Source organism: Bombus impatiens, unplaced genomic scaffold (genome assembly GCF_000188095.3).
Source record: "Bombus impatiens unplaced genomic scaffold, BIMP_2.2 scf_0197, whole genome shotgun sequence".
NCBI lineage: Eukaryota > Metazoa > Arthropoda > Insecta > Hymenoptera > Apidae > Bombus > Bombus impatiens.
Window position 1 is genome coordinate 2,245,089 of NT_176616.1, and position 26,171 is coordinate 2,271,259.

General features: G+C 44.9%; 1 protein-coding gene across 4 annotated transcripts in view; it reads left to right on the forward strand.

The window, feature by feature from the left end:
- Positions 1-26,171, forward strand: part of LOC100745816 (discoidin domain-containing receptor 2-like) — a 141,069-nt gene that overhangs the window by 71,981 nt on the left and 42,917 nt on the right. For 2 of the 4 annotated variants that reach the window (XM_024366064.2, XM_012382935.3), the window contains one exon: positions 24,958-25,089. In XM_024366064.2, the coding sequence (XP_024221832.1) occupies positions 25,014-25,089 (76 nt within the window). In that variant the 5' untranslated portion in view covers positions 24,958-25,013. Of the gene's footprint in view, positions 1-11,651; positions 11,718-11,752; positions 11,900-24,957; positions 25,090-26,171 lie in introns of those variants that run through there. The other 2 variants (XM_012382933.3, XM_024366065.2) reach the window with 2 other exon arrangements.

Here is a 26,171-nt window from a genome sequence, read left to right on the forward strand (position 1 = left end):
AACGTGTTCGAGTCGCGAGGGTCGCGCCGTGAACACGAGTTTTCCTATTTACGCGGTGACGCGAGCCAAAAATGCAATCGTTGGTGCGGCGCCACGCGATGCAATTACTGGGGGAATTCCAGGCACGCGGAGTTTGATACCGACCAGCCCGCACGCCGCAGATACGCCGTGCCTTTGCACGAAAACAACCCCTCTGTCCCTCGGTGGACGGACGTCCCCCGGTGGAAGGAGGCACGGCTGAAATTCCAGCCGGATACGAGCCCCCCAAAAAGCGTCTGTCTCCACGAAATGCTTCGATGTATACCTATCTGGCTCACCCTTTGCTCGGTTTTGTCGCTGGACACAGATCAATCGACCCACCGGACGATTCACAGAATCGTTTGTGGCAATACTCGCGTCAATGTTATCGATACACCTGTTCTTCGCCGAGACACGGGATACTGGCTGCTTCTGAGGTGATCTTCCTCGTGTGTGATCTTGTGAATGTTTCATAACATTCCCCTAATGGACAGTAAAATGTAGAGATTGTTACGTCCCAAGATTCTTAATGGTAAATTACAATTAAGTAATGCTACCGAATTACTCGTTGCGAATGAATATACGTAAATGCCTAACATTTTCTAAATGATCAAAGAATTTTCTAACGTGGTTAATAAAGTACAAAAGTAACCTCGCTCGAGTAAAGTCACTCGTTTATATAAAAATCTTTTCTTATCACTTATTTTCCATCATTGAAGTGTGTGCTAGTGCATTTTAAAGAACACGCGTATTGTTTATCGAACTTTAACGATAAATCTAGCAGAAAATATAGAACGAAACATTGTCAGAATATATATTCAATTTTATGAATCAGCAGCTCCTCTGTATAGAATGTACACTTTTAAACACAATTGGTCGAGAGTTTGAAATAAATTGCAGATATGGTTGATTTCTTGGAGAAAGTAAAAGTTTCGTTGTTTCTAGTCAATATGGTGCACAAGGTAGCTGATTTGACGTCTGAAACGGATGCTTCCGGCGGGTCGCGGTGAATAATTCATGGACAGGTAGAGAGAATGGCGTCCGATAAATAAATCGACGGGCTCCATTGGCTGTCGCCCGCGTTATTGTTACGCTATCGATCAATCATCCGAGGGAATTATCGTCGAACGATCGGTTTCGATTGACGTTTCTGTTCTCGGGAGAAGCGTACGCCGAGCGATCGTTCTTCTCCTCCTTGACGATCGTTCGTGTCCGGCTGACAGATTCAACGGAACGAAGAGTAACTAGGAGCAAGAGGAAACGGCGTTTAATACGTTTCGCGCGAATTCAGGAAATAACGGGACGTAATTGCGCACGGCCGAGCAGACTACTCTGGTTCAAACTTCCAAGGGACGACGAACATAATAATGGCAAGTAAACGGTTTTCGAGTTCCATGGTCGCGTTTGCATTTAATGAAGACCCTGGGTAGAAGTAGGTATTCTCGGTTGGAGTGGCAACCGCGAAGAGCGGCGTAATATTTATTCCACGACAGCGGAAAAAAGGTCGATGTCGCCTAGTCACATTTCCACTTCTTTCTATCCTTCCTTCCCCGGGAGAATTTTTTTATCCCTTTCCCGTTTCTTTTTCTTTCCTTTTTTAATGTTTTCCACGGTGGGACGAAGAAATAGCGCGAACAGACGCAAAAATAATGTAACACGAGCATACCACCGCTAGCGTAATCCAAATGGGAAGTTAAAAGGTGGTTGTTCGCGTTCTTTTGGCTATCTTGTCTCGTGGCAGGGGTTGCGGCCACGTTTGAAATCCTCTTACTCGCAAGGCAGCAGAAAAAGTCGAGTTACTGTTATGGAAAGGAAAGAAACAGCGAGTAGGGGAGATGAAGCGGAAAAGACGTGGCAGGGGAAAAGAAAGAAACCGTGGCGAAATGTGCGGATGACGTCGAGCGGAGAAAGAAGGAACGTAATAAGAATACCAATCGCAATAAAGAAGGATTTGCATTTGATAAGCATCGTAAAAAAGCGCCGCGTAAGGTCATTACGTATACGCGTCCGCGAACTGCAACAGCCTACGCCTCCCTGTTCCAACCTTTCGAAATACCTCGTTTGCCGTAGCTCATCCCGTACACGGCGATCCCGGGTTTGGATCGAGTCGCGGGGTTGCCTTTGAAAGATGACTTCGGGACGTCGGTATATCGCTGACTACACTCGTTCGATTATCCAGGGCGTGGAGCTATCGAAAAAAAAAAAAAAAAAAAAAAAGGAAGCGAAGGAGAAACGGAGACTTGTCGTAAAAATCCAATGCGATACGTTATCTTTTTAAGAAGCCTCTTGGAGATTGGAAACGAGAAAGTAGGCTGTATTGTATTTTTCTTTAATTCGTTGATTTACGGTGAAGATTTTGCAGGAGTATCAGAGATCGTGGTATGTAAATAGCGGAACGATTAAGATTTTTAAATTGTTACTTGGTTTTCAATATTTAATTACGATATTTAAAACTAACCTACAACAAACTAAATACAATGCCTGTTTGTGTCGTCAGCTACATTTAATTGTAAAAGGTTTAATCATTCCTGACGGATAAATCAAAGGAAAATTTGTATTAAGAGATCAGTATCAAAGTGATAAATGGCTGAGCCATGTGATTCGTTTCTCAAAGGATTTTCAAGACAGCATGTTGGAACCTATCTGCTATTACTTGCTCTTTAATATTCTAATAAATCATAAGTAATATAAAAATGACAGAGAGTTGATGGTTCCTTTCACAACTGAACCGAAAGAATCCCCAAAAAATTCCGTGAACCAGCTCGTCACGACAGCCCGCCAGAAGTATAAATCCATGGAAAGGTTTCAACGGTAGCGTCCAAAGTCAACGATGCCGAATAAAAGCGTCACTTTTCGAAAGGATGGGAAGAGGGCTAGGGAAAACAGAACGCTAAAATGATGAAGGATCGGTCGGTGAAGATGTCATGGCAGGCAACAATCCCGACGCAAAACTGGAAAACGGGCACAATGGAGTCGGAGGACGATTCATTCGTGCAACCATAGTCCAGACAGACAGCTGGACGCCCCGCAGGGATGAAACAGGAAGCCATTGTCGCCCTCGATCCTCGAAACGTGGCAGCAGCCGCATGCTTTTTTTTCTTTCGTTCTTTTTTTTATACTTTCCGTACACGGACAACACACGAGAACGTATCTACGTGTGGGTACGCGAATGCACGCGCGTGTACGTGCATGCGTGCGTTTCGCTGCACGTCGGTTCTACGTCGCGTGCAAATGTTGCCTTTTGAGCGATGCCTCCGCACACCGAAAAGTAATTACTCCGCACGCGACCGCGCATAGAATCGTTGCTGATATATGGCCGCGTGGCTAGCTGGAATAACATTGTCCCTGAATATATTCAGAGAGTTCGCGAAACGGCTACTCCGTACGACGTTATTAAAACCGGACGCGAGATTATTACGCGGCGCGTTAACACTCCGAAACGTGCTTCACGGACCACTCTGTGACCAGTATCTCTGATTCTCGTAATTAACTCGGGTCCTCGATGAACCTTCACGAGAACCTTGATCGAGGAATCACTCCACGTGTCTCTCTGAGACGTATACAGAAAGTAGTTCTCGTCTCGCCTGTGGAGTCAAAAGCTACGTTGAATAGAGTTCGTTTGAATGGATGATTACCTATGAATTCTATAGGTAGCTATAGAGACATCTAATTCTCACCTCGACACGAAAATATCTAGAAGCTTCACGTGTATCGTCATCCATAACTCTGGCCAAAGAACCTCGGGCTATGACCGAATGACCATAATGGTTCAGCTGCTGCTTAACGCAAGAAAGGGAACGAGATGATCCTCTCTCTGTAGCAGGACGGCGTGAATGCAAACACGTCCGACGCTAAGCGTTAATTAGCGGCCTAATGAACAGCCAGTCGAAATAAAAGAGGAGCCATTTCGAAAGAGGGACAGAGATACGCAGCTTGGGTGTCAGAACCGGAAACCGGTGCTCGAGAGTGTATTCTCGCCTTTCACGGCCGCCGCTCGGAAAGGTCGTTGCAAAGAAGGGGGACAGTTGTTTTACCGTGTGGACCGGTAACGTGTTCGGGACACTCCTTTTTGCTAATAGCATGCACGCGACCATCCGGACCACACGTGCGCAATAATGGGCAGCGCGTGGGTGTGTGTCCCAACCAGTCGGTCGACAGACCGACCGTGGCCAAAGGGTCTGTGCTATCCAACTTTCTGCCATCGTTCCATCTGCTGCTTGTTACCCGCGGTTATTAATTAGCTAGTCTCGATGCATCGTTTTCGTTATGCGACGTCGCGTCACTGCAACACTGTATGTATACATTAGTGTCTGCTTAGTTACAACTCCAGACTTTGCCTTGCAGCCATCCGGAAGTGTGTTTTCTACGACCTTTCTCAGGCTCGATCTTAGCTTGTCAATGCATAGGCAATTAAAGTAAGAAGTAAGATCGAGTTCTTGTAAATTTCTCAATTTCAGCAGTGAAATTGATTTAAATTGATTATACAATTTTTCAAGAAACAAACGACTTATTTTCACGAGGTACTTTATCATATAAGAAAATCATATAAATACTTGTAAATTGCAAGGTGAAGTTTTTCAGAACTTTTTAAGCGGATAGTGGTGTGAAAGGGAGGAAAAGTAATAATGTAGTGAAAAATACATATGAGGCGTTCAGGAGTCAGATTGATCGACTTCATAACTTAAAAAGTAGAAAAAATAATGAAGTTAGAAACAACGTTGCTAAATCAATCTTACAATTTTCTATCATTTATTCCATCTTTCTTCAATGAATGTACTTATAGAATTAAGACATTTGTTTTTTAATAGCAGAATATTAACTTATGTAATGAAGTTACGAAATTAATACATATCTAGTTATATTTATCCATCGTACATGATCTAAACTTCGACGAAGTCGTAATATACGCGTTAAAGTCGAGAAAGGGCGGCCCAAGGCGAGGAGAAGGTGTTGAGACACGGAACACCGTACCACGAGGCGGCGACAGCGCAATTAACTCTGAATCTCAGAGCGGAACGTTTCTCCGCCGGGGGTATCGTAAACGATCGTCTCTCGCGCGTTCTTTCTGCCGTGTGCCGTCCTTTCGTCGCGAGATAAAACGCGTCAGGCCTTGCTCGAGGGTGGTTCGAGAGCGATTGTTATTAGCCCGACGGTGCCGCCTCAAAGGGACTTCGCTTCCCTCGTGATCGCCCTTTTTTGGAATCCGTTTGCAACGACACGGTGCGATTGTTGGACGGTGTATAGCGAGACGCGACAGACGGTTCGCGTTTCACTCGAGCTCTCGTTGAACGCATCCGGGTGTATGTTCGTTTTCCAATTGCCTCTCCGTTTGTTCGGAAAGAATCGGGTAGTTTGTTAAATTCCATCGAAACATAGAATAACTTCAGCGAAAAATCCCCTACTTCTATTCTTGCTATTACTATTGTACTTTCGTGAGTAGTCTTTTACGTTCGGAAGACGTCATTTGAGATAGTAGAAGGGCAAGAGAAATAGCAAGATGTTATATGAGACATCGATAAGACAGATGAGAGCACGAAACATTTAGAATGTTCACTGCGAGAGCACAAATATTATCTGGGTTTTGAAAAAGCGAATCCCCCGGTACTTTTCTATAATTGATACAGATTGTTGGAATAAGTAACTGTCCTAAATTCACAGAAGAATATCTGGTTTAGTTCACTTTTGCTCCCCTCGCATGACCTGATATGCAAACATACAATTTTCAGTCAATGCTTGTTTATTTTTATGATTGCATCATATCTATCAACAACACCGTGTCAGCCACCGCATTTCTTTCAAATGCCTTCTCCTAAGTAACGAATAATACATACCTCAACGACCATAAACTATTCCGTAGACCGTAAACGTCTCTATGTAACATTATGCCAGAAGATACCGAAAAACTTTTCTCGCTGAGGCCTCGTTCTAGCGAGATACCGGCAACTTCCGGCAACGAGCCTCCGGACAAACTTCCCGTGTCCAACTTTCCCCGGGAAGCAACTTCTTTGGCCACGATCGTAAACCGTGAAACCTGGAACCTGGCGTGTGAACACGGACTAAAATTACCGGTCGAAACGAGGCTGTGCGCAAGCTTTCGTGAAAGTTACACCGTTTAATTAAGGATCGATCGGTCGCGTCAAAGCGTGCTTGTTTTAGGGAATAATGGTCCCGCAAGAGGTACTCTGTTGTCGAGAGACGACGACTTTTCGTCTCCAGTTTGCACGGTTCGTCTCGTCGCGGGAGCCGGCAGTCAGCCCTCGGTGTTCTCTGGTCTCGAATCTCCTGGTGATGCTCGAGGCAGGCTGCAGAGGCAGACTTGCCCGCAGAAATGTAAATACCGGTCGGCCAATCAGTCTGATTGGTCCCATTCGCTCGAATGCTCGTCATTCACCGGCGCATATAGCGAGCCGTAAGGCACGGTTGCCGTTATATGCTCCTGGATCGGGCCATTGTTCGTGCAGATATGTGTGCATTCAGTATGCGCGCACACACGCCTGTACGTGTACCTTCATGTTACGTACGGTAACAGGTATGCGATAGGTACATAGCCATCGACCGAAACGCGTATCGCTTTTGATATTGCGGATCCGAAAATGTGACTAAGTTCGTTTGCAACCGGCGTAGTTTTCTTCTCCTCTCTGCGGTGAGAACAGTGGCAAAATTTAGTTACTGGTAATTGAATCTGATATAGCGTGCGCAATGACATTTCTCTTTTCTGAACTTCATTCGGCGTGTTTAGATATTATCGAACGAGTAATAGATTAATTAAATTGATCGGGATTGATATAGACTTTGTTTAGAAATCGGTCCTACTTGAAAAGGGGAAAAGGATATTGGACCGTGCTAGATGGAAATATTAATTAAAATCTCGGTGGAGTTTTCAGTAGAAACCCATTGCGAATGGTGTGAAATTTGTTTCATTTCCAAATTGAATTTATTCCATGGAGTCAATGGAACGTAGTATCTCTGTTGAATTACAGGAACATAAAAATACGTATGTACTACCACTTGATTCGACTTTCCTTTTATATTTTACATAAGTGTAGAATTTTCTACAGTATATGACAAGAAAGGAGCGCGTACAAGAGCATGTGTACATATGCTCGACTTCCTTTCACGATAAAGCAGGAGCGAGGTGTTGCGAGAGCTGGCAGAGAAATCGATTCATTTCGCAGTCGGCCGTTTTCTGCGCACTCAGGAAGTTCGCTAAGCCGGCCCCGTGTATGCGGCAACGTCCGTTCAATTTGTACGGTCGTTAGACGGCATGGACGAGGATCGTTCGGTCTACGTGGAAACGCGCCGACGCGACGCGACGATTCCTCGTGCTGATCCCCAGTGACGGGAATCGTTGCGTGTCGTTGGCTCATTGTTATGGCAATGAGCGTTCCCGCCGGTATCTTCCAATTTTAGACCGGCCCCTGCAAATTGTCTTCCTAATCGCAACGTGCGTTTTATTCGCTCGATTACCTGGAAACGTTATTTACCAAATCGTTCGCGTATCATCGCGATGAAACTTAGCCTCTGAGCCTTCCACCTAGACGAAACCCCTTAAACCCATCATCCCTTTCTAAAAACAAATAGAATCGAATTGAATTCGAGTTCGTTTCACAATTACGCGTGTCTTTCTACTATTTATCTTTCTTTTCTCTGTCTCTTTTTCCCCTATGCCCTGTTTGTATATAAAAATCTTGAGCCACGAAAGACGCATCCTCCATAGCGTTTGTTTCTCTTACTTATTCCTTCCTCTCTACATTTTCTTTCCTTCCTTTTGTGTATACAAAAATCCACGAGCCAAGGAAGAGCCAGTGGCGAAGGATCACTAGTCGCGACAGCGTCGCCCATTCCCGGAGATAACGCATTCTTTCGCGAGCTTGTTTACAAGAAAGTCCAAATCCGGTGGAAATTCAAGGAAGAGGAAGAAACAGAGAGGCCCGCTCGAGAAGATGAAACGCCTTGTTCTCTTTTCCTAAGTACTCGGTCTCCTCTGTCGCAACCCTTTCTCGCTACGATCCACGTCACATGTCCTTTTGCTTCTATCTTCGGATGGTACGGAGACGGAAGTGCGAGAAAGGAAAGACCAACGCGCGTGCAACGAGTAAAAACCTTCTCTCCTGGTTTACTCGCTTTACGCTCCTAATCTGGTTTGACTTGTTTACCGGACTTCGATAAAGGAGCAACGCTATTCGCGAGTGGCCAAGAGTCGCGCGACCGTGTCTACTCGCCTCGAATCTCGAAATTTATTATCTCGGTAAGTATAACCATGAAGGGAGAATCTGGGAAAAAGTCAGACCGCGAAAGTGGCAAAGCGAAGGATAGAAAAAGAGGAAATCACGACAGTCGTGATAACATTGGTAGCCACGGTTGATGGTTTATCGGAAAGTCTCGGCTCTAGCAGCCGGTGTTTTTACGATCGCACCATGGTATTGGTTATAAACTGGCTGGTTGTCCTAAAACTGTTTGTCCCGTGGCGTTATGGTCGCCGTTTCAAGGAAATTTCAGATGTCCTGAGAACCGTATATTCTCTGTCAGGTTATCGAACTTTTCGTAAGTTTCGATACCTTACGCGCTGTCGTTTCTTCCGGGGGTTGGAATTGCGAACTTGTCCCGCCAACGAAATTCCTTCAGTTACACGTAGACCGGTATTGCTTGCTGGTTACGCTTTTTATGTCGTTTGTCATATTTTCCACGTACTATTCTACTCGGTATCTTTATACAACAAAGAGACACGAAACAAAACTTCTATAAATTCCAAAGTTTAGTACGGAAACCCGACTTAGGTAGATACATATATTTACCATGGAAATGCTAGAACTTAGATTTCTGAAACTTGACATTTTAAATTACGTTTTAGACGGTTGTGCGTTTTAAAAGTGAAGAAAGGAGAAGAGTCGTTCTGTTTCGTAATCCCGTGGCCCGGCCGCCACGGAATAACGACCCACTCGTCACGTTCGCCAGACAACGAACTATCCGTCACAGGACACCACGTAGTCCGTATGCGCGGTTACGTGGTGCACGATGACTACTACGACGATTACTACGACGACTACTACGACGACTACTACGACGACCACAACGACAATGGCAACGGGGAACAGATGCCGGCGGTTTTAGCATCGCCGCTGTGTGTCACAGGATTCGCTTTAACGAGGTTGCTCGAGGGGGTTCATTGAGACGCCGGCTGGTTTGGTAACCATGTGACTTATCCTCTCTCACCCCCGCCACCGGTGTCGCGTTCATTTTCTCCGTTCGTTTTATTATTCGCCTCTTACTCCCTTCTGTTCCTCCATTCTCTCGTCGCGTTCGCCGTTACCATCGTCTAACCTTTATTTTCTTCTTCCCCGAATTCTCGGCATTATTCAACGGGCGCACGTCTCTCATTGAGGATGCACGCACGTACCGACTACCTGCGACGACGACGACGACAACGAAGACGAGCACGGAGACGACGACGAGCGGCAGAAAACGACGTCCCCATAGTCGCTCGAAATCCGCGATAAAAACGTCTCGCCTTGTGCAGCCGGTTCTACGCAGAGTCGGGTGCTGGCTTCGACTCTCCCTCGAAACGGTTCGAATATCTGCATCGCAATGAGCTTCGCTCGATCCTTCCTTTTCTTTCTTCGTTCGCCCCCTTTTTTTTTTATTCCTTTCTAGTTTCTTCCCGGCCCGACATTGCCATTTTACCGTTTTTTGCTCCTCCGCCAGTATCCGAACGATCTTGAGATATAAAAGATCGGCGGATCGACGTAAATTCGTTTCGTTTTAACGCGTGTTTCACGAGTTTTCGCGTTCAAATTTTATTAACCCGCCGCGTTCCTCGACTCCCTGGCGGTGGGTGAAAATGAAATTTGTATCTTTTATTAGTGGGTTCGCGGCCTCGGAGCTCGTTAAACGTCACCGGCGTTATTATAAATTTTATAGACGCGGTTCGCGGCCCGCACGCTTCGCGATATCCACTCGTCGACGTTGAATCCCGATTACACTAGCGGCGTCACTAATTGCACGTATCACATTATAAACTTTAATCACTTTAATTACTTATCGCATGTAATTAAGCATTTATTGCTGTTGCTCCTCGCGTCGGTCGTTCGATGATTTCGGCTCGCTGATGCGCTCGACCTCTTCCGCCCACCGTCCCCTGTTTCCTCTCCGCCGCCGCTAGGGAACCCCCTAATGAAAGTTTGAATCGCAATTTTACCAAATTAAAGCCAGACTAATTGTCAACGTTATTTCGAGGCGCAGGCTATCGCTATTTTAATTATTCTTGGCACCGCGATACGTTCCGCGATCCAATCTAAACGTTCATTAGCCAATTCGAGCGGTGAACGTGGTCACCCCTTTTATTTATTTTTTATTTATCGAGCCCGTACCAGCTGACGTTCGAATATAGGAAAAACCATGCTCCATTGTACTATAAAAATAAATCTGTTCGTAATTATAATTCTGTAAATCCATAATTCTCATCATCGATCATGTCCCTAATTGTCACGTGGTAAAATCACTATTAAGTTTCGTATTAAAACTTTATACTACAAGTTGATTACCAAAACGCTTTCGTGCAACGTATTGCACCAATATATTTCGATATAAACTTTCGAGCACGAAGAATCGTAAGGATGTTAACGACAGGATGTCGCGTCGTAGGAATTTTTTTATTTCCGACACTAGGCATCGTTGGACGTTGTGAGTAGTAGGCTCGAGCACATCAACGCGAAATGCAACGGCGGCCCAGAAATAAAGTCACGCACGAATTTGCCAGCCATTTTGAAGGCTTAACGATCGAGCCAGGCCAAACGGTCGCACGCGTCTCGCCATTCTTCACCACCCCGTGACCGTTTCTTACGGGGTGGCACGGTGTAACGAGCTCGAGCCCTCCGTGCTGCTTTTCTCATTAAAACGCCGGAGAACGTCTTATTATACGTCGTGTTATTGTCATTATTGTCGCGTGGAATGCTTGACGTCGCGACACCATGGTGCGAGATAGATATCGGTAATAGCGACGTTCTGTTAGTAAATCTCGTTCGTTGCGCGACGTCGATCAATGTCGAAAATCGAGAAACGTCGGATAGGAATTTCACTGGCACCGGGTAAAATAGATTACCGAAGATACAATTGCTATGTCTGATATTAGAGGAAATGTCATTCAATCTGAGTCAGGTGCTATACTTTGGGATATTTCCTGTAAAATGTCCATAATTTACAGTCGGAAGCTTCAGTTTTGATAATTGTGAAAATTACATTATTTTAATAAATAGTAGATTGTCTTTCTTATATCTATTTGAAGATGTTACATCGAGTAATCACAGAATACAATTTGCAATTATTGGAGGCGTCAATTTGAATAAGAGATATACACTAGTAAAACTGAGCAACATCATTCTCTGAAATTTATGAATTTTGGTACTAGAATATATAACAAGTATTTAATTGCACGGAAATCGTATAATTAACCTGGATACGATCGATCGATTTGATTTCTGAGAGACTCAAGCGTGAAGTGCTTTCGGCCGTAGATTTTTCAATATTCGAATAATTAAATTATTCGGTAAATTAGCGATTATTTTTTTTCGTACGTAAAATCAGATCTACATTAAGCAATCAAAAGCTAATTACGAAATTTGCCTTTTCTGTTACAGGTGAGCGCATCAATTTTGGCCATTAAGCCCTATAGAGAGTGAGACGTTAACGCGATCGCCGAAACGGTGAGTCCCGCGCTCGCGGCTTATTAAATCCTGTTAGCGTCAGTATCCGGCTTCATCCTAGGCGCTTTTCAACGCATTTTGCGAAATAATACGGAAATTCGACGAGGATCGCGAGAGAGGCCACGCAGACTGGGATCAAATGAAACGGCGCTTAACGCATTTAGCCGAGGAACAAAGGCTCGGTAATTTCGAAATGAAGCTCGGTCTCGTGTTTCTGCCTTCTCTTCTCCTCCCCATCATTCATTTTTCTCTTTCTTTTTTCTTTTTTTTTACATCTCTCCACACTCGACGTATACAATTGCGTCGTGTTTGATCGCAGAAGGGAAAGACGTAGAAGAGTGAATCCTAGTAGAAAACTGCTCCAGTCTCGGCGCGTCCTACCTCTCTCCCGAGAAGGATCCCTCTTTTCCTACGAAGTAAACTGTTTTCTTAGGCACTCGGAGCTCTTCAAAAATTCCTAAATATTTACTCGAGCGAAGGACCCCCAGACGGACGACACTTAAACGGTATTCCACGGGCACGGTACACGAAGATGGGCTTAAGCTCGCTGAAGGACGGATTAGAGCCACTCGTGCGCATCTCCCTTTCTCTTCTACTCTTTTTCTTTCTTCCTTTCTTTTTTCCTACTGCTCCTTCCCTTCGATGGATGGATCATTCTTTTTCTCCTTTATTTCTTTCCTCTTCTTTTTCTCGAACTTCCGCTTCTCTGACTCACTTGCACCGCGTATTTGCACTAAGGGAGAATGATCGTTCTTTGAATCGGCGGTCCACATTCCGGCTTTCTCGATCCTATCCACGAGGAAACGATCGAACGCGACAAATCGTCCGTAAAAATCGGGCATTTTTCTACGTGTACGGAACTATAGAACGAAAAATAGAACGAAGCTTTCGAGACCGACAATTACAGCGACAGAGATCCGTTGGTAGTTCCTTCGCCAAGCGACATATCGAATTACCAGCCCTTGTCCTCCTTCGCGAAACCCAAATCTTCTCGACCCTGTTCTCTTCGAGGTCAAAGTAATTGTTACACCGCGGCGTGCTTATCCACGATCACGAAAGTAAATACGTTCCATGCGCCATATTTCTCTGCAACATGAAATTACGCTCTAATTACCAGTTGGTCGGTTTTGTGAACGACGAATAAGTTGGAAGTCGTAATCATCGTGATGGAAGAATTCACGAAACGTTCGGACATGAAATCAGAGCGGTACAGAGTCACGCGATTTGATGAGAAAATATATTCTGAACCTGCCATTTCCTTCTCGTATCTTCTACTTTATCGTTTGCTTATTCCTTGCTTGGTAGAGACTGGGTCATTGCTGTCACGAATGTTCCATTCTATAACAATGAAAAATTCGCTTAAAATGTAAGCTTGCTTATATAGTTCAAGATCGTATAAGAAGATTTAGTAGAATACAATGTAGAATTTAAAAAGTGAAAGACTCAATAGAATGTAGTCTAGAACGTCAAAAGATTTATCAAGATATATTCTATTATAATAAAGTACAGCCTAAAGTCGTAAAGTTAATTCAGAAAACAATAAACCCGTAGAAATATCTCTGTATGTATCAAAAGCGGACTCAGCTTCCGCCGTCCGAGGGTTAGAACTCCGCTATCTTTACGCTATCCTCGGTATAAGGAAAAGAAAGATCCTCCGATAGTTAGACGACGGGAAGCTCGATATCGGGATCCGACTCCTCAGTTTCTGACGACTTTCTTTTTTCTCAGCCGGTTACAAGGCTCGCGTCGATGCAAAAGCATTCCCTTGTTCGAAGTTCCCGCGCCTCCATCCACCGTTTCCCTAACGTCGGATCCGCGATTTCCGTCTGAGAGCTTCGAAAACTTTCGGCGGCGGTCGGAATACCGGGTTGCATTAAACATGAATAAACGATTTATGAGGACGAAATGGCTGCAGGGGGGCTGCGCTCGAAGGAGGTGGTATCCGAATAAAAGCAGGTCGACTGGAATAGGCGTCGACTTTTTTTTCCATCGTTCGTATACGTGCACGCGATCGCGATCCAGTCTCGCGTTGTTGCACGATAATTAATCGCCGCTGTAGAACACACGTACGAACCAGTTTGAAGTTATCTTCTTTGTCATCGCAACGGGTAATAATTCCTGGACAATAGATACGTGTTCGTCGATCGTCGATGCGTTTGACGCGATAACGTGTACAAGGACTTCAATTTTTCCAGCTTCACAGCTTCTTTTTTAACGTAAGCTGTATTTGTATTTATATACTGGCTAGTTGGTTTTGTTTTTATATGTCGGTTTTTATCCGAGTTTATTCAATTTTATCAACTTTAAAGAACGATGGAAGTTTTGTGTAACAATTGCGATGGAAGTTAAATGGATATTTGAAATAGGGAAACGCAAATGGCGGAGAATCTTCAGCCACTGTTCGTCGATCGCTTCTTTAAACCTGACTGGAAAATCTAGTAATTTCTAGACTTGATTCAGCCAATGAGAGCGTGCAACGAGTGATGGAAGAGCAGGAATATTTGCTTAGCACTCGCGATATCTCTCCAACTACGTACTCACGTACATATATCATTACCAGACTGCAAATGTCTACTTACTTATCAGAAGTGTAAATTACAAAGATTGGCAAGAATACGTACAAACATATAAAGAATAAGACGTACTTTCTAATTATATCTCACTTTTCTATCAGTATCGGCAGACACGAATTTATAATATTTATTGTACGAACTGTTCAGAAAAACAGTGCTTAATTAATATATAACTCTTTGTTAATCAACACATCTTATAACGAAATCATTCAAATTAGAAACCGTTGGACAACAATTATTACATCTTATACGTGTAATTATTTTATTTATCAGAGGTTCAAAGAACTCAAAGAAACATCGCGCAGTGCGTTCCTATAATATCGTTATTAAAATACGAAACTTTCCAGTTACCTGGTAATACGCCGTTTCTTCAATTATATCGAGCAGAGAAAGATCGCGGAGTTCCGCGGAAGTTCGTACGGATAATTCTCCCAATGTCGTTCCATCCCATCCTGAAACAGATACTCGAGCCGGTTAACTATGTCTTCCAGAGCGGAACGTGAGTTTTCGAACAGAGATTACGTCGGGATGCATTATCGATGAGAAAACAGATAACGAGCGAATAATTCGTTTTCGCGGCGTCTCTATCACGGATCGGGATCAGAGCTCCTGTGGCATCGTTTCACGAGTTCGGAAAGTTTGCTTTGCCACGCGGTTCGCCTCGAGCTAATTTGCGACCGTCAGCTGCGTATTTCTGCGACTATTCTGAGTTTCTTGTGGCGTTCACCCACTAGTCACGCGGAGTGTTGCTCGCGGAGTAGGCGGAGTATCTTTAAAAACGAACACTGTGAAACAATATTTCTCTTTTCGCCTTGTGAGTGATTTTCGTTGCAAGATCATTTTTTAGGGCCTTTGAGGCGGCAAACTGTGTTGAAAAGTCGCGTCCCGGACCAAAGAAACTCGCCGTCATCGTCAGTATAGTGGCAGTGATCGTCGCGATGGAAGGTTGTCTTGAGTGTTTATTGCGTGGGGTGAAAGTTCGACGTTGGTCGGAAATGTCCGCGTCGTGCAATCTAATTATCGCGTTCGCGGGTGCCAGTAACGACTGGTCGTAAATCCGCGTGTCGTTCGAAATAAAAACAGGGCACAAAGAATCGAGTGGCTATCCGTGACACGTCTGTCAGCGTGTCTTACGAAACAAAATGCAAAGACCATTCTTGGAGGTGGTCAGTCGTTAATTCGTTTCGCGAAGAGATCTTTTATTACGCTGTAACTCTTGGTTGTCTAGAAAGATGCATCGTACGTCTGACATGTTGTTTCTTCTTTGCTTCTTCTAACACGCATGTCGTTGCCTCGATCCGAGGAATCGTCGTCAGGTAACGTTAATTGGTCAGCAGATTTAATTAGCCCGTAAAAAGAGCAATCTCGTTCTTCCTCCGTCTCGAGTCGTTGATTAACTGAGCAGGGAGGAGCCTGTTAATCGATAATTAATTTGCGTCGAAGGCTAATGCTCCGCACCGTTCTCCCCCGGGGAGATAAGCAGCGAAATAAAACGAAGTTTTAGCCAGGTTGGAACGTCACTTGGACGTCGCCTTGTCAGCAATACGCGTTGTTCTCGATATCCATTCCCAATGGAGCGTCGAGCTTCATCCAATTGTCAGGGATCTCCATTTCGTCTGGACCGCTCGCTGTTCGACTGCGGATTTCTCGGCCAATCGAGTTCTCGTTAATGCCTCGGCGGACCAGTCACTGAAATCTGAATGGCAAGGTGGCAAAGGGAGTCCTGTTCTCGGGGATATCCATGGCTCATATTTTATGCGCGGGAAGTAATTAAAAGAACGGCAGAGATTGGTGATCCAGATAGGTATTCAGTTGAAGAGAGTTTCACGAATTGATCATGCGATTCCAATTTACTTTTGCCCATTGGAGACTGAGAATACCGATATTCTATTCGCGAACTACTTTCCCGACATTGAGGATTTTACTTTGATAGAAGTAAACCGTGCCGCAATTTACTAAGTGTACACATAGTCAGAGACAGAGAGATAGACAGAGAGATAGAGAGGCAGGCTGGTGCTTCGAATTTCCGGCAAAGTACGCATCCTCGACAACAAGTCACTCGAGCTGGCTCAGCATCAATCACGTGCTCCAGCGTGCGCCATTCGAGAAAACGACATAGGCAATCTACGTGAAAAGGCAGGAAAGAGAAGTGCACTCGAGAAATATCGACACGCATTCAACGTGGGTGGTTATCGTTCGCTACCTCGTGTTCAAACACCAAAACGAAACAAGTGAAAAGTAGAAATACGAAATCGTCGGTGATAACAGAGACAAGAAACAGACAAAAGAAAGTTGATGGAAGGACGAAACTATAGAGGAGCCTTCTACTAACGTAGCTAAGAAAGAACAACGAAAGTAGGGAAGAAAGGGAGGGAGGAGACCCCGAAGCGAAAGACAGAAGAAACAGAAGAAGACGGCGAAAGACGTGGATGGTGAGCGACGTTTCACTTGTTCCGAACATAAACTAGAACGGCAGACGTGTCGGTATGAAAATTTCAATCGGCTCTGCTAAAGTGTCGGCGTAGCGACTGTCGAGGAGGCGACGTCGCCGAAGCTGCAGCAGGGTGGTGATGTAGAAATTCAGGTGGAAGATCCAGAGGGGGAAACGCGGAGGAGGTAAAGAAGGGTAAAGTGGCTCTGGGCCGCGTATAGGTGCGCCCACCTTTATCTCTCTTTTCCTCTCTCTCTCTCTTTCTTGTTACCACTTCGAATAACGCGAACGTTCCGTCGTCTCCCTTCGTGGTATTCTCCTCTTCTATCGTGCGAGGCCTTAGCCCCCGGCGAACTGCATAATTCATGGCCCTGCTACACCAACCGCCTCCCTAACGGACCCTCTTCTCGAGGGTCGACGTCAGCCAACCCTTCTCCTCCTAGGTACTGCCACCTTCTCCCTTCCTCGCGACCTCCTGCGCTCTTCCACCTGGCTTTCCAGGGTCAAACTTGGTCGGTCGCGTTATTGTACGTCACACTGCGTGCGCGTCGACTCTCGAGGAGCAAGGTAAAGCTTGCACGCGTCCGGATACAAGGACACGTTAGTTAAACGAGAAAGGGGGAAAGGAGAGGGTACGGTATGCCCGGATAAAGTTGGCCCAAAGCGTTCTACGTGCATCGTAAGCATCGCGCCGGCGACGCGCAGAATGTAGGCGAATATTTCGGCTGAGTTATGAACGGCACCCCCCGTCGAGGTAGCGGCGACCTAACGAGAGGAACGCCACGGGCGCTTCGACCGCTCTCGATCCTCCTTGAATACCTTCCCTGACAGCGAACAAGATTCGAACGCTGGAGTAATGGATTTTTACGAGTCCAGACTGAACGTCTATACACGAACAGGGGAGGGACGCGTCTATGCGAGCCATTGTAACGCGATCGTGTCACTTTTTATTCGGCATTGTGCTCCTTTGGACTGTATTTTAAGCTGTCCGATGTGGTAGGCTGTGGGGTGACTGTTTAGAGGAGATGGATTCCGCGAGTAAGGCCGAGTCGAACATGCTGATTTACGTTCGACGAGATACATGTTTCTTAAAGTGCCTTTGGCGAGGATATATTGCTAGACATTATCGAAACATGTATGAATGCTTATGTACGTATACGCTGCTTGAAACAATTAAAGGGTCATTTTCTCTGTCATGTTGATTTTATTAAAATCAGTGTATGAAACTTGTAAAACTTCTTCGCTTGTCAGTTCCTTTGGTTAGCGCAAGAGAACCGTTCGTGGTAGCGGCACTCTAAATGCTTGAGCAACGTACGACACGTAAGAGAACATATAAATCACGCAACATATTATTACAACATTTTACGTTATCATCGACTTGTCTGGCTTAATAAGATAATAATATAATAAACCACACTTTTCTGTCGAACCACGTATACAATTAATATAATGTCCCTGCCCCTCGATGATTTTACGTCGCAATACATCAGCAAGAAACTACTAAATCAACGAACAAAAGAGAAGAAAAGGCGGAAAAATCAAAGCAGGAAGACGTTCTACGCTAAACGAACCAACGATCGTTCGCCCCATAGAAACCAGCTTCAATCTGATTTAGATACCTGGGGAATGTCGTTAAATCCACAGCACAGTCTCGGCCTGTCGCCGTCGCCCGTGGCTATGTCGCGCTCAGGGTGCGAGTTGTTTCAGCTTTCGCGAGATCGTGTACGCGCCGATAGAAGACAAAGTGTTCACCCGGAGCTACGAAACCGCTGGAAATTAATACGAAACCGGCTGTAAAGCGTTCGCGGGGAGAAACGCGTGATGCGTAGAGCCAACGAAGACGAGTGGAACAAGATGCAGATATCCCGGAGGCTTGGGCCGCTTACTCTCGTCCTACCGGCAAGAGCGTACCGGTTTCTCGCGTTGAATAAATGGGAGATGCACTGCCATCTTGGGCTCCCATCGCTCGCGTTCGAAGATAAACATCAGCGCCAGCAGCGTCCGCGCGAACAGCACACGGTAGTCGAACAGAACCCTCGTAATTAGCCATGCTTCGAGCGCTCCTCTCTTTTTCGCGCGTTCCGCGACGCCGATGCGCCCGAGAATGTCCGATCACGACCATTTGCAAAGTGTCCAGCAACCGATCAAAGCGCTCTGCCGTGCCGCGCCGCACGCTCGCGGAAGAAATTTCTCCCTGATGGATGGCCGAACCCCTGGGTGAATCGCTTCTTTGAATTTCCGCTGATGAAGATTTTTACTAGGAGGAGGTATAAGAGGATTATTGTGAGGGGTATCAAAGCTCGATTCACATTCCATAGTTCGTGGTATTATTTTATGGTGCAAATTAGAAGCTGGCTGCGGGTTACAAGTACTAAAATGCTTTGGTGGTGGTTTTTGATTGACAGAGTTCTGATTATACGACATATTAGTCTGAAGTCTAAAAGTAGATTCAAAGTGTGAAGTTATGCGAACCTAAGGAATGTTCGAGGGACTACGAATAAATATTTTAAAATATACTTTTTATTTGTTTTAATTTTGGCATTACGAAGCAAATGGTATCTTGGTATTTTTTGTATTTCGGTCTAAATGTGATCCTTGCCGTCTCTCTTTGTACTATATTTATTAAGTAGTTTGTGACGTAGTGTTACACGTTTCAACACGTAGAATTCCCTTATATAAATTATTCGCAGGATCACGTTAATCTTTTACCATAAAATGCGATGAAATTTACAGTCTAATTTCATTTAAAGGGATTCACTTTCATAGCACATAAAAAAAGGAGCAAATATACCAAGTCATTGGTTGTCAAAGCTACGACGTCTTTCAATTTCATTTTTTTATGACACTCGTGATTGATAGTATTAAGGATAACTCGGACCCCTGTTACATCGGTTTAACAACGGTTACGGCCGTTATCTCGAGAAGGAAAATCGCCGGATGCCAGGAGACAGGAGGCTCGTGTAAATTTTATAGATCCTGCTCGAAGCAAACGACATACGTCCGGGGACGCACGATGTTGCTTCTGATTTCGCGGAAAGGCCGGCTGTAAAACCTGTTTGTACGTCTCTTCGAGGAGACATCCTCCGACGTAGGTACACCGGGGAGAGAGCACGTTGCATTTCCGGCAAGATACTGTAAAGCGTAAGTGACTCGGTTGACCGCCGCCGGTACTCCGTGGAAATGCTATTTGCGTCCTAGGGAAATCCAGCCGACGTCCATTTCGCTTTATCTCGTGCTTTCTGTCTCGCTCTCCTTGCTTCAATTTGAATCTTGACGACGTCGTCAAAGTGGCCCTTCTCTTAAGAGGAATTTGAAACCGTACAGAATTGTACAAATGAAATTAACAGATTGAATTCCTCTGTCTGATGTGTACAAACGAATTGCGATACTTGAATGGAATAATAAACAAGTTAGTATATAGAAATACCGAATCGGGCAATCTTATAAGGAATCTTTTAAATTTTTTAACCGGGCAAAACGAATTAACTCGTCGTTTAACTCGCCGATTCTCTCGGACATTGTACCGTGTCGTTTCTATCAACATTAAGAATAAATTACATCGTATTTATATTTGCGGCGGCCGAAATTTCGCAAGTAAAACTGCGATGCTTATTTTTGTACTTCTTTTAGCAATATTCTTACGTTTCACTGAAAGTATCGTCGGTCCGCTCCGAGTCTCTACTCGATTGGGTACTTTTACGAAATTTATGCAAAATTCGACATTTTAAAGCTCCTAATTCGTTTATAAACTTGTTGGATAACCACCAAATTTCACTCTCTACCTACAAGTTAGATATCAACAAAGTTCCAGTAAAATGAACGTAAATATATACATTAGGTAGAAAGTTTTTTAAAGAAAATTAAGAATGCAAGTAAGAATTCTACTGAAAAAACCTATATCGAATTTAACACCAAACTTTCCTAATGCTTTGCTTACATACTACTTGTCTAAATGACACACCCCTCCTGCTACTTTATTCTCTACGATCGCGCTTCGCGTTAGAAGGGTGTAGTAGAGGTTCGGATCGAGAAGCCTAGAATTAGTCGCAGGGATTTGCAGGAGTATGAGAAGAGAAGAAAAGAGATTTCGCGGAGCTGCACACGTGTTTCCACCTTCCGCAGCGTTCTACTATTAAAGCGGTGGCGCGCGGACCCACCCGCGTCGCGATTTCTCTTTCTTTCTCTTTCTCTCGCCGGCGTCGACGTCGTCGTCACGAGAGGGTCTACGAAAATAAGTCGCGTCGCGCCCCGGCAATTACGCGAGGACGACTTCGTCGACTTTTAATTTGCCTGGCCACTCACTCCTATCCATTTCTCTCCCCCTTTCTCTTTCAACCGGCGAAACGCGCAGATTCGCGAGCGCAAAAGTTGGCTTTCCGCGAATTCGCGCGCAAATTTACGCGACATGAAAACGACTGTGCCTTTGAACGGCACGCGCGACCACTTCCTTCCAGCGGCCTCGTAAATCCCCTAGGGGCGGAAAGCGTGCGTGTTTTTCCGCCACGGAAACCGTTGCCGCGAGTTTTCTCGAGCGAACTCGAGGATCTCGTTTTCGCCAGCCGCCACTTAACGATCCGCCAGCCATTAGTCGCGCGAGAACCTGCCGCCGGAATAATACGTTAATTCTAGCGTGCTTCTTCGAATAGGGGTGGAGCCACGTTCATTTGGCTCATTGGGTAGATAGGTATTAAAAGTTGACGTTTTGGTTCTTTTGTAAGTTGGAGAATTATTCCAGGGATTTGAATATGTAACAGCGCGCTGTTTCTTGGAATTTTTTGATTCGATCCACTGGTAAAGATACATATAATTTTTTTCGCAATGTTTTACATTCTACATTTATGGAACAAGTAATACTAAATGTATTATAGAATGTTTGATATAAAGTGTTTAGTTTATCGAAAGACAAAATATGACGAAATGGAAAATATCCGATGATACTACGGATATACTATATAAAATATAACTTATTATTATAATACTAAGGAATATGATAATAAAATTATAGGATATTAAAAAGCATGTAATGTATGTAGATAATTTTCAATAGATTAAGTTCGATTAGATTAAAACGTTATTTGATCGCGTAATTCAATAATTGATCGCACTAGAATTCCCTATAAAGTTGATAGCAACGGCAATGGTTACTTTACCCTAGCTTTACCCAATCAAGGTTTTACCTGGTCGAATACCGAGACTCATTCTCTAACTATTGCAGTTAATGAGACATATCGGGGAAAATAAAAGTTTCGCGAACTTGTAGGGGTAGTTTTACTCCGCTACAATGAACGTACGGTCCCCGGGTATCGAGGAAGTTTCATCGAAATCGGAATTATCGAATGGAGAAACGCCTGTATATTGTTGTATCTCTTTTTCTTCCTCGAGCAACGAGGGTAGAAAGTCGAACGCGATCGCGGAGGATTTTCGTGGCTGTTGAGGAAATGATTAAAAAACTTACGACTACTAATGGGATGGCCGACGTTTTAGGATTTATCGATGGTAGCGAGTGCGTCATATTTTTCACCGAGGTGAAACTACTCGTGGGTGGAGGGAAACTAGTTTGGATACAAATTTTTCCCCGTGCTCCAGAGTTTCTCGACGAGCCCCGGTTAACGATCCAGAAACGTCGGTAGCGTGGGGAACTTGCACGGTCGTTTATATGCCTGTACGCGAGTTCTGCTACTTTTTTCATGGCCCCCTTCCTCGGTCGCCTCCATTACGGGAGCGTGTCTTTTCAAGAAAATCGCGGCTGTTCTGCAAAACGACCGTGCAAACGGTCTCGAGCGGTAGGAACTCGCCTCCGTTTTAATTGCGCTCAAATTAGTGGAACCAGACTTACAGAAGCCCGTCTAGGTAAAATCTTATTACAGTCTCAGCTTGAAACGCGAGGATATTCAATAGATTTTCGAATAGAGAAGCGGTAAGATACGATTGTAAAGCATGTTTTTCTAATGTCTTTAATCCTTTTCTTCGCTTGTAGAAAGTCTGGTACAGCAAGAAGGCGAATTCCGTACTTTTAATTTAGTTTCCGTGGAAAAACAGACTTCTGTGTTCGGTCGTGCTATAAATCAGGGACGCGACTAGCAGAAGAACGTCGAACACGTTAAAAGAAAGAGTCGGGTTTATGAACGATGGGTTATTTAAGAAGAAGGAAACGGCGAATAACGTGGAAATCGAGCGTCCAGAGTGAAGTACAAGGGCACTTTATGTAGCGACCCGCGGTAAAAGGGCGAAGGTGCTGCTTCAGCGGATGAGAGATGGCTGTGTGCGTATCCGTAGGAACAAACCGAGCCACTAAATCCACATGATTTCTCCGTTTCCAGGCCCCCGTATCGTCGTCTGAGAGATTTACAGAAGACGTTATGTCGACGCCAATGCTGGAAATAGCGCAAACCGTACCGTTTCAACTAGCGACTATAAACTCACCCCTTACAGCGATTCCTCGCTCGTTTTCTAGATATAGATTTCACGATTGAGATTTATATTGTTGGAATCGGTGCTCGTAGGAATTCCCCAGGTCGCGTTATTTTCACCTAAAATTACTAGACCAGGTTGAAAAGTTCCCCTCGAAATTGGAGAGTTTCTCTCTAATGACTCCACGGTCGTCTGGCGGTCGCGTCGGGTGGTAACACGAAAATCAGACAGACGGGATCGATATTGCGCTCGCGAGAGTAGAACAGAACGGTACGTTGAGCACGAAGCGTTCTAAATAGATCCCGCGGCCGTGACCAATGATTAATCGCGCGTCACGGTGAATTCAAGCAGTCGACGAACGGAACGAGTGCACGAGTCTACGACACGGTCTGTTGCACCGACTCGAGTAACTCGAGCTTCGATGCACCCTATGACCTTAATTACTGCGTCGACTAATCGATCCTCCGCATTGTGATCGTACTATCCCCGACACCGGTACCAACGTAACCGCTTCATGCTGAATGGTATCTTAATTGCCGGTCGGATAATCCGATTCAGCCACTTAATCGATTATGCGCCTCTATGGAGCTGTCGCAGCCGCATTCACCGAATCTTGATGGAATTTCCCCATTTACCGATTAAGTAGAATACCGTTCCCAGATGGCCAATGTACAAGTACACAGACAAACACAAGGCATTACGTACATACACACGCATACATGAAACAGAAGAGTTACGGATTGCCGAGACGATTTCTGGGAGACGATCGACCCTCCCGATCTCTCAACGACGACTTCATTAAAATCACTCGGCTTACCCTTTTTTCCACGATCCTCTAACGATATCCAAAGAATTACCTGTGGAATTCTCATCTCGCCCGAAGAGAAAGGTTCAAGATTATTCGCGATGGTAGCCGCGATATACACCGTGGAGAAGAAGGCAAGAAACGCGTCATCGAGCCGAGATTTTTTCCATGGGTCATTGAATAACGAGCTACGCACGAAAGGGGGTCCCTAAACTTGCCAGATAAGCATCGCAAAGTAGTTGGTAGCCGAAGGAACTGCCGTTAATTAGCCAAAAAGTGAAGGCTCGCCTATGCTCTCTCCGGTAGGATCCCTCCTTGCTTTTTTCTCCGGTACGCGCCACGACGGCACCACTGTGAATAAAGTACAGTCCTGCCTCTTCCACATCCTCCTCTCCTTGGATCCCTCGCGTGGCTCACCCTCCTTTAGTCTCATCCGGTACACACGAGTTTCGCCCCCTCGTTCAAGACAAGAACAACCAGCCCAAAGGGCCCCACGGGCGTTCTCCGTACCTTCTCTCTCGCTCCTGTTATCTTTCATGCTGCACTAGCTCTTTTTCCCCTCTTCTTTTCCCTTCCCTCTTACTCACTCGTTCTTCTTCTCCTTTCAACGTCCGAACTCCCGATCCTAATCTCGATAATGACGCGTAATGGCTGCTGGCGTGAATGTAGCTCTTTGTTCGTGGCTGCTGTACCGGTCGTATATCTGTCCGGTGCGAGAGCCGCGCCATTTCACCCCGGCGAAAAGCACGGGGAGCTCGAAACGGTCGTTTCCAGCCTGTTTTTCTACGTTTACCATGATCCCCGTTCTTCGTACCCCACCCGGATCGGTCGCCGGTTCCCGAGAAGTTACGTTTAATTGCTTTCTTCCAGTCTCAGCCCGCTATCGTTAGCGTAGTCGTGATTTCGTCCCTCTTGCCGGGCAACGTTTGTAATTTTACTTCTTTCTCTATAATTTTGTTGTTTTTCTTACAACAAGTATATACTACTTTCTCATTTACTTCTTGATGTTCGTTCTTGCAGATACGGTTATGAAAGTTCGATGACCAGTGGATAGCGGACCATCCATCGACGCCACCATGGACTACCTGCAGACGTGCCTCATCTTCTACCTATTGATCCTCTGTTTCTGTGGAGGACGAACTATAGACATATGTGAGTATATATGTGCACGTAGAGATGGTAGATCTCTGTGACGAAAGATCGAGTATGTCGCCGAAATCGATGATGCTTAATGATTCTGGCGTCGCTCATCTCACGCCTAGCTAGACGGTTCTCAATTAAACGTAATTGACGTTAAGACAGCGATTGGTAAAAAATAAACAGCGCGCCAGAGCTGTCGACGTTACCGAGAATCCTTTATTGATAATTAACCAGACGAATTAAGATCCTACAATAGCCTATTCTCGGAAGAAACGTACGAAACATCTTCATATTATCTTTATTTAATTTCAGCTATTCTTACAAGGCGAAATTAGTGCACGCTGTATATTATTATGTGGTTTTTCCTTTCTTTTCATTACCTTATTGTCTGATATCGAAAAAACTTACGCTCGTTACGAAACAAATAAGTTGATGAATAACAAAACAGAATACTTCTGCTTTTTTCCATAACCTTAATATTACGTATAACAAATCCATATTATTGGTATTTGTACAGAAAGTATTTGTATAATCATATAATTTGATACGTAGTTTCTACTTAGGTCTAATTGATTATTACGCAAATGACCTAAACGCAATGGTGTGCAAATACTTTGTAACCACTCTATTTAAGATTGATCCATTAAACAGCTTTCCAGCAGAGTAACTAGCAGAAAAAGGATAAGTTACCAGCTACAAAATAGGTAACAATCAAGTAAAGTAGAACTACCCGACATCCTTAACCAGCCAATTGATTCGAAACGAGCTCCGAGAAGCATAAGACGCGTACTCGGGCGAACCGTGCGCGGTTGTCTTCGACGGCGTATGTTACTCGTCCCGGTGGCAGAAAATCGATGCCACCTTCCCCGTTTCTCCGTGGTGCGAGGTAGAAATACGTGTTTACATCCGAGACCATAATTCTCTTTGGTGGTAACAGGCTCTGCCCGTTTGGGACGGCCGATAAAAACAGGCGCGACCGAGAAAGCGGATCCCTCGCGACGCCCTCCGGGGTTGTTCCGCTTCGACCCCCGTCGCCACGCATTTAAACCACCGTTTCTACTCGGCTTGCTTTCCATCCCATTGGCTTCGGATAC